General features: G+C 35.1%; 1 protein-coding gene across 1 annotated transcript in view; it reads left to right on the top strand.

Moving 5' to 3' along the window:
* The window catches only part of LOC144355686 (regulator of telomere elongation helicase 1-like), a 161,618-nt gene extending 156,282 nt beyond the window's left edge, over nt 1-5,336 (top strand). The window contains exons 35-36 of the mRNA XM_085493295.1: nt 1,102-1,199; nt 4,346-5,336. Of these exons, the coding sequence (XP_085349421.1) occupies nt 1,102-1,199; nt 4,346-4,444 (197 nt within the window). The 3' untranslated portion in view covers nt 4,445-5,336. The remainder of the gene's footprint in view (nt 1-1,101; nt 1,200-4,345) is intronic.
* Nucleotides 5,337-9,110: the final 3,774 nt, after the last annotated feature.

The raw sequence follows: 9,110 nt of genomic DNA on the forward strand, positions 1-9,110 counted from the left end.
GTAGCAATAAGTGATTGTTCTTCGGCATCGGTCTTCGTCGTTCGTCTTCGTCGTCCGTGTCAATGTTTTACTTTTTTGACTTCTTCTTGAAAAATACAAGCCTGAATGCTTTGATACTTGGTGTATATGTACCTTGGGTAGGCCTCTCTTAGATTTGTTCATTTCATGATGATACCGTCAATTCTCTAATTTTGATGAATATTTTTGTCATTTTTGGTAATAAAAGTGATATTTTCGACTTCTTGTTAAAAATTACAAGTCTGATTGCTTTGATATTACATATATAGGTACTACATGTGGACTTCTTATAGATTTGTTCATTTTGTAATATCTTAAGTTCTCAAATTTTGATAAATATTTTTGGTAAAAGTGATATTTTTGATTGCTTTGATACTATACATATTGTTAATTTTCTAATGTTATCTTTAGTTCTTTAATTGAAATGTGCTAACCGCGGGGCTATCTCAGTTGACAGGCTGCTTGTTTATTTTCAGTAACTCCTGTTACCATTACTGTTGAACAGTTTGAGTACTGTTTTGATATTTTGGAAAAGTCTTGGCTTGGCTTGGTTCAGATTGTATTTAATGAGTATATAATCAAAGTTTAGACATCTTATGAGAAAGTTAAAATATGGTGTTCTTCAGGGCAGTGTGTTTAGGTCACTCTTGTTTAGCATATATACTTTTCCATTTAGTAGTTTCATATCACCTTTATGACACACTCTGTGTAATTGATTTCCCTCCAAGTGGGTAAGGTGAACTTTACTTTCTGTTTAAGACGTGATGTTTGTAATTTGAGCAGGATTTCTGATATACATTTGAATATGGCAAGTCATGTTAGTCAGGATTTGTGATTGCATGCACCATGGGATACTATTGTTCTAATTGGTTGAACAATTAATTAATCTGTCTATTGTTTGTTATTGTCTTTTTAAAACGATCTACTTAATACTTACATCGTACCTTCTTTCTCAAAAAGTGTCATGTTTATTGTTCAGTTGTTTCAGATACTTGCTTGTCAGATTGTGGTTATAGTTTCGACAAAAATAATCAGGATGGTTGTTCTAAATTGGCATTGGCATATTTTCCTGTTTATTTTAAGGTATAAAATGTGGAATATGCAAGAATGAAGTGATTGAACCATTTCAAGCCAGATGTCACCATGTATGCTGTAAAGACTGCTGGCCAGCATATATCAAGGTAATAGTCTCCAAATAATGGGCTATTTTGGCTTTGTGTAATCTTAAATTGACATTATGTTTATTCATTAATGACAATATTTTTGTTACCTTAAGGTAGAGATGCATGTTTGTGGGCACTAGGGAGTGAAATTTTTTTTTTGCTTTTTATTATCCAAATAGTCTTGGCTATAGACTGTTAAAATTTTGTACAATTGTGAATAGTGGAACATACTCAAAAAACGATTTTAAAATATGGATAACAGGTGCAAACATTCTGTCTTTTGAATGCTTAGCAAGATTTAGCAAGGCTGTACATAAATAATAAAAAAGAAACATGGTGAAAAAAAGACGGGATCTCCATATTATGCACTATATTTAACTTTTAACAAAATGATAATACATTTGAACAGTTACATCAATTTTAATTATGAGCATTAGCAAACTTCTTACTGAGTGAATTGTTATGCAAATTAGCAATTATCTCAGCTTCTTTTTAGTGCACATCCCAAAACTTAAAAAAAAAATAGCTCCTATACTCCTAGCTTTGACCTTTTGTTTTGAAATTTTCACAAATGATTGACAATGTGTTAATCTTCAAAACGCCGTCGGGCATTGTTTTTGGTTCAACAGTGTTACAGCAATCGCACAGACAACTAATTTATGCATAAACTTGAAGTAGTGAAATTTGGGCTGCTGCCGTGCAAAATTGACAACTGGTAGACAGTTTTCAAGGCGGCGCTTTCTTCATAGTAAAGAGATGTACCCACAAACCAATTTTGACAGGAAACAGAAGCATGGTTTAGGAGCTAATTTTTTTTAAATCACTTTTGACCAAAAAAAGCACATTTTTGTCCATAAAAAAAAAAAATACTAAAAAAATGTTAAAATTCATACAATAAGCTTTCTGAAAATATATAGTTTTGTGGACAAGGGAGGTCATCTTGGTTTCCTAAATAACAAATTAAAATACCTGTCAGGTAAGCTGCATCTCTACCTTAACTGCGGATATAATGGGAAATCTTGCTATCTGGGGGGGGGGGGGATTGTCATGGTACTGTGTCACTAAATACACCACTGCTGTAAACTTATCGTGATATATTTAGCTAAGGTAAACAAATTATCAGTATGTTACTTCGAGGTCGTCAATAATTAAAAATGTAATATGCATTGGATATGCAACTCAGTGGTGCTGACTGGTTCCTCCCTCCTCCCCCTTCCCCCAAAAAAATTTCCTTGTGTGAAATTTTGTAATTCCAGTTACATATGTACTAAACACCTGTCAAACAGGTAGTAATTGTCTCAGTTTCCAAAGTTTTAGAATCAAAATTGGTTTTATTACCTTGCCCGTACCATCAAAGATGAGGGAAAAATATTTGTTCGTCGTCGTTAATAATTGTTATTGTGTGCATAATAACTTTACTAATGCTATTACAAACTTCATCAAACTTGGTCACCTTATTTATCAGTATCAAGTCTTCCCTGAGTTTGAACAGCAGATGTCCTGTATGAAAATATCATGAACAATTTGAGAAAATCTTTATATCAAAATAAAATATTTTGACTGTTTCTACTTGACTGATCACTGGTGATACACGTCAAAGGTCACTGATCTTAGTGGAAATATGCATTCTTGTATGTGCTCAATGAAGCAAATCATTTATCTTGTAATAATATCCTTGGTAATGTATCTCCCAAATCCCATGGGAATACTATACTGGGTTTCAAAGACAACTCATGGAGAGATTTTTTGCACAGTCTGATACACATTTGCAAACCTACCAATAAAATCTTTACAGAAAACAAGATGTCAGAAAATCAATATAAGCACTCCTATGAACTGTATGCCAAACATTGATCAAGATCTGAAGCTAATAGAAAATCTGTTTAGCTCAAAGTTATCAAATCAAAAACAATACATAATACATAAAAAGCAAAACGTTTCATCCACATTTTGAAAAGAAAATTGTACTAAAATATATGTATTCTGTATTTGACAAACAGTTCATTCGACAAATGAAAATTCACAGAAATTTGTTTCAGCTATTAGAACAGAATGATAGAGTTTTTATAATATTAATTTAGAAACGCACTTCAAAAACAAAGATTGCAGTGTTTGAAGATGTAGATTCTCAGGAATCTCCACTGGACACCAACTAACTATTTAAGTTGATTTGCATACAAAGCAGAGCTTGCAACATGATAGCTATTCATAGAGGGTGTTTTTTTTTTACTTTTCATATAATAATACAGTAGTCACACAATGAGGCAGTTCATATTTGTCTCAGTGAATCATTAATTTTTGACAGACACCTGTACAAAATACTTGGACAAAAGCCAGCTAAGATTTTCTGTTATCTTGCATGTTTTATGAATCTATTCACGTCTAAATGCAGCACTTTTTTTCTGCGATGAGGCATTTGTTTTTATACTAAAGTATCTGAATTACTTTGAATAAAACTGGAAATTATGTCCCTTAAAATAATTAAACAAATTAGGCACCAATGTTTTTGTAAGTTATTTACATCTATTAAGGACATTTGGTAGACTGATTCCCCACTGTTGGTTCAACCCCAAAACTTGTTTGTATTCAAAATAAATTATGACAATGCATATTTATATTGAAACAAATATGATAAAAGGAATTATATCATATAACAAAGGGCAAGGTCACCAGAGTTCAACTATGTTATTCTCTAACATAGAGCAGTATATTCATTTGGATGAAGTAGTGTTTATAGCATTCAACAATTTTCAAAATTCATAATTCAAATCCAAATTGAAGAAGTGCATTTCTTGGATCAAAGCCAATTTTGCAGACTCCTTTTAGTATATTACATGACTCTCCTGACCAACTATCCAAGGTGATACACAAATCTATTTTGTTGGTCTTTCCAGGTTTCCATATAGCACTTTGAATTGAATTGATATGCAGAATAGACATGTCACATTTTGTTTACCTGTACATGAAATACACTGGTGTCTGCTTTACATAAAGCATGAATGTTTTTTGTTTTTTTTAAATATTTATTATCTTTCTCGTATACACGTAAAATTTTCACAGAAATTCAACAAAACATGCAAAGACTCATAGGTAATGTGTGTTATAAAACATCCATGCTTTACTGAAACTGTATAAAAGCAAAATTCTTTTTTTCTCTCATGCAGGAGCATAAAAGTTGTCCTAAATGCGGAGCAAAGACTAAAAAGCGGCACATTGAGAGAGCCTACAGTCTGCACAATATGAGTGATTCATTACTTCAATGACATTTTATCTGTCATTGTTGTGTACCTCACTGTTGTCATGTGTGCTCTATGCAATGAACAACATTTACATCATATGTGAAATATTTCACTTGCCTTATGAATATTTAATATTTATATTAAAACATAATACCGTGCATATGTATGTTTGTAGCTGCAAAACATATACACTTCATTTTACTTCTATTCCTAAATAGTTACTTAAAAAAGTATTTCTTATGTCATGTGACATTACTTGACTCCATTGAACTCATCTGAGACTGCCTGACATCATGTGACATAACACTATGTGAAAGAAATTCACCAACATTTGACCTCATATGACTTCTGAAGTAATTGGTTCAACTAATATGAGACAGTGTCTGCCATGTTTAATATTATCTGAAGTCATGTACAATGTAATAATTCTTGTTTACTGGTTGTAATTTTGACTCATTTAGTATTACCTTATTCTAGATTTATGATGTCATCAACATGGCATGATGTCATCAATTGATGCTGCTCGACCTGACATGAGTATAATTATTGTGAAATATGGAGTTGTCATGGATGAGCTACTTGTTGTTAGGCTAAAGTTTATTTCAATTTATCATTTTCATCTGTATTGTATTACTGAGTTAGTACAGCTGTGCTTTAATTTAATGCTTTAATTTTAAAGATCACATTAATGTTCCGTAGATATGTAGCTTATATTTATTGCAAACAAATCACATTTTCATTACTTTTAATTAAAATAACAATGTAATAATTTTCTTGTTTAAACAACTTATGGATTTCATAGATTGCTTTCAAACTGCAGAATGAATACTTGTGAATGGGCCCACCAAATTTTGTTTTGAAATACAAAAGAAATAACAATACAACATTAATACTAATAAATATTTATCATATGTTAGATGTTCATTATATCTCAAAATTAATCTCTCGATGACAATGCATGAAAAAGTTTAATATTAGACCTGCAACAAAATGTTTCTGGTCCAATTCTTTTTAAAAAAAAATAGGTTGGTGAGGCGATAGGTTGGTGAGGCGATTTTTTGCTTATTAAATATATGACAGGTCATAAACTTGTTAGAATTTATCAAAAGAGGGCGCTGTGCGGTGGCTAAATACTTAGTACCGGTAAGTGAAAAAAAATGAATGGCCTGCACTTTTTTTGGTAGTGTACGCACTGACTAGAAACTGTTTTTAGGTCTTACTATTGATACAAAATATTTTTTAGTTTTTAAACAATGGGAAATTGACTTGCATATATATGTAGTAAAAATCTAAATAGTGAAACATCGAGTTCCTCAAATATAATGTATGTATAAAATGAAAATATCAATGCGATAGTCATTTCATGTTACCCACATTTTATTGTTAATAATATTGAAAAACTCAAAATGGTGGTTTAGATATTTCTGATCAATCATATAAATTGTGATTATCTTGGTGATTATCTTAACTGGTGGTGATAAACTACATGTAGGCAGTCTTCATACCATCTTGAACTTGCATCAATGCCAGTGTCCATAATAATATTCAATCTGAAATGGAGAAAATATACATTATTTTCACAATAATACAAATTATTATTCATAGCATTTTTGGCAAAAGTGAGACTGTCACAGGGTGCTAGTTGGGTTGAGTTAAAATTTCAAATTGTCCCAAACAAATGACACCCATAACACCCCTGTGAACTGGGTTCTTTAATAATTCAAAACTTAAGGCAGTTGTATAATTTATATGCGACATAAACAACAAGTACACGCTTAAACAACGTACTTTATTCCACACACCTAAAGGATGGGCAGGAAATACCTGACCCGGTACAAGGGGTAGTGGGATACACGTATTGTTACACAAAAATATAACACTAGAAATATAATTCAGTAATAATATTTCCACTCGGGGGGGGGGGGGGGTGGTCAAGAAATGCCAAACCCTCTATAAAGGAGTATTGGATTACATTATACTATTAGAAGGAAATGCCTAAATCGATAATGTAAATAATTGTCTAACATAGAATCTTGCATGCATGCATAAAACTAAGAGACAAACATACATAACAAACAGTGGACGCTAACAATATACTGGCGATCGGATACGGCCCTACCTACATACAGTTTCTTCAAACTAGATGAAAACGGGTCTTTGTGTGCTAACGGTGTATTTCCCAGTGATTCTCTGCTAACGGTGGCGACGACGGTAATTATAGAACACAATCAGAAGCATTGTAGTCGTAGAATACACGCTGCACACTCAGTCGAGCACGATACCAATCAATTACAGAGTTTATCTTCCAATATTCCTAACTTGTAGAAGGATAGTGGTCCGGGTGGATTCCCTTGCACCGCAGTACACATCCGTAGCCAGCAACATAAATTAGAAGGCACATCCAGTTCAGAACCAAAATCGGGAATGTCATTCACTGGCGAGTTTCCCCACTCGTTAACTGCAGTAGGCCGGAATTGGCCAATAGAATTATCTTTGTGATGCACATTCCGTAGATCACAATACAATAATTTGTATGACAAAACACAGTGCATTGTTCTAACGTTACTTGCAAATGCGTGATTAGTAGACACGTACAAATTGGTATACTTGACAGGCTGCCAGCAACGGCGAAATGACGTCTTCCAGAATAGATCACAAACTCCCATGATGAATTTTATTCAATAGCTTACTGTGGTACCTACAAGATCGGACATCCTCATTTGGTCGCATATGAACGTTCAGATCGGGTTCTATCAAAAGTCCTCTTCTATGGCAAAGTAGTTGCAAATTACGGCAAAGTTGTGGCAAAGTAGTGGCAAAGTACGGCAACGTAGTGGTAAAGTACTGCAAAGTACGGCAACGTACTGGAAAGTAGTGGCAAAGCACGGCAATTTAGTGGCAAATTACGGCAAAGTAGTGGTAAATTACTGCAAAATAGTGGCAAAGTAGTGGCAAAGTACTGCCAGGTATTGGTAAAGTAGTGGCAAAGTACGGCAAAAAAGTAGCAAAGTACGGCAAAGTAGTGCAAAGTAGGGGCAAAATACGACAAAGTAGTGGCAAAGTGTGGTAAAGTAGTTGCAAAGTACTGCAAAAAAGTGGCAAAGTACGGCAACGTAGTGGCAAAGTACTGCAAAGTAGTGGCAAAGTACAGCAATTTAGTGGCAAAGTACAGCAAAGTACTGGCAAAGTACTGCAAAGTACTGCAAAAGGAGTGGAAAAGTACTGCAAAGTAGAGGCAAAGTAGTTGCAAAGTACGGCAGAGTAGTGGCAAAGTACCAAAGAACGGCAAAGTACTGCAAAGAACGGCAAAGTAGTGGCAAAGTACTGCAAAGTGCCAAAGTACGGCAAACTCGTGGCAAAGTAGTGGCAAAGTACTGCAAAAGGAGTGGAAAAGTATGGCAAAGTAGTGGCAAAGTGCGATAAAGTAGTGGCAAAGTACAGTAAAGTAGTGGCAAAGTATTGCAAAGTAGTGGCAAAGTTGTGGCAAAGTAGTGGCAAAGTACGGCAAAGTAGTGGCAAAGTACTGCAAAAGGAGTGGAAAAGTACGGCAAAGTAGTGGCAAAGTGCGATAAAGTAGTGGCAAAGTACGGTAAAGTAGTGGCAAAGTATTGCAAAGTAGTGGCAAAGTTGTGGCAAAGTACTGCAAAGTAGGGCAATGTCGTGGCAAAGTAGTGGAAAAGACTGCAAAGTAGTGGCAAAATACGGTAAAGTACTGGCAAAGTAGTGGCAAAGTACGGCAAACTCGTGGCAAAGTACTGCAAATTAGTGGCAAAGTAGTGGCAAAGTACGGCAAAGTAGTGGCAAAATACGGCAAAGTACTGGCAAAGTAGTGGCAAAGTACTGCAAAGTAGTGTCAAAGTACGGCAAAGTAGTGGCAAAGTGCGATAAAGTAGTGGCAAAGTGCGATAAAGTAGTGGCAAAGTACGGCAAAGTAGTGGCAAAGTACGGTAAAGTAGGGGCAAAGTATTGCAAAGTAGTGGCAAAGTACGGCAAAGTAGTGGCAAAGTAGTGCAATGTCGTGGCAAAGTACTGCAAAGTAGTGGCAAAGTACTGCAAAGTAGTGGCAAAGTACTGCAAACTGCCAAAGTACGGCAAACTGGTGGCAAAGTACTGCAAATTAGTGGCAAAGTACGGCAAAGTAGTGGCAAAGTACGGCAAAGTAGTGGCAAAATACGGTAAAGTAGTGGCAAAGTACTGCAAAGTAGTGGCAAAGTACGGCAAAGTAGTGGCAAAGTAGTGGCAAAGTACTGCAAAGTAGTGGCAAAGTACTGCAAAGTAGTGGCAAAATACTGCAAAGTAGTGGCAAAGTACGGCAAAGTAGTGGCAAAGTACTGCAAAGTAGTGGCAAAGTACGGCAAAGTACTGCAAAAGGAGTGGAAAAGTACTGCAAAGTAGTGGCAAAGTACGGCAAAATAGTGGCAAAGTACTGCAAAGTAGTGCAATGTCGTGGCAAAGTACTGCAAAGTAGTGGAAAAGTACGGCAAAGTAGTGGCAAAGTACTGCAAAGTAGTGGCAAAGTACTGCAAACTGCCAAAGTACGGCAAACTCGTGGCAAAGTACTGCAAATTAGTGGCAAAGTACTGCAAAGTAGTGGCAAAATACGGTAAAGTAGTGGCAAAGTACTGCAAAGTAGTGGCAAAGGACTGGCAAAGTACGGCAAAGTAGTGGCAAAGTACTGCAAAGTAGTGGC

Source organism: Saccoglossus kowalevskii, chromosome 18 (assembly GCF_978046115.1).
Source record: "Saccoglossus kowalevskii chromosome 18, keSacKowa6.1, whole genome shotgun sequence".
Classification (NCBI taxonomy): domain Eukaryota; kingdom Metazoa; phylum Hemichordata; class Enteropneusta; family Harrimaniidae; genus Saccoglossus; species Saccoglossus kowalevskii.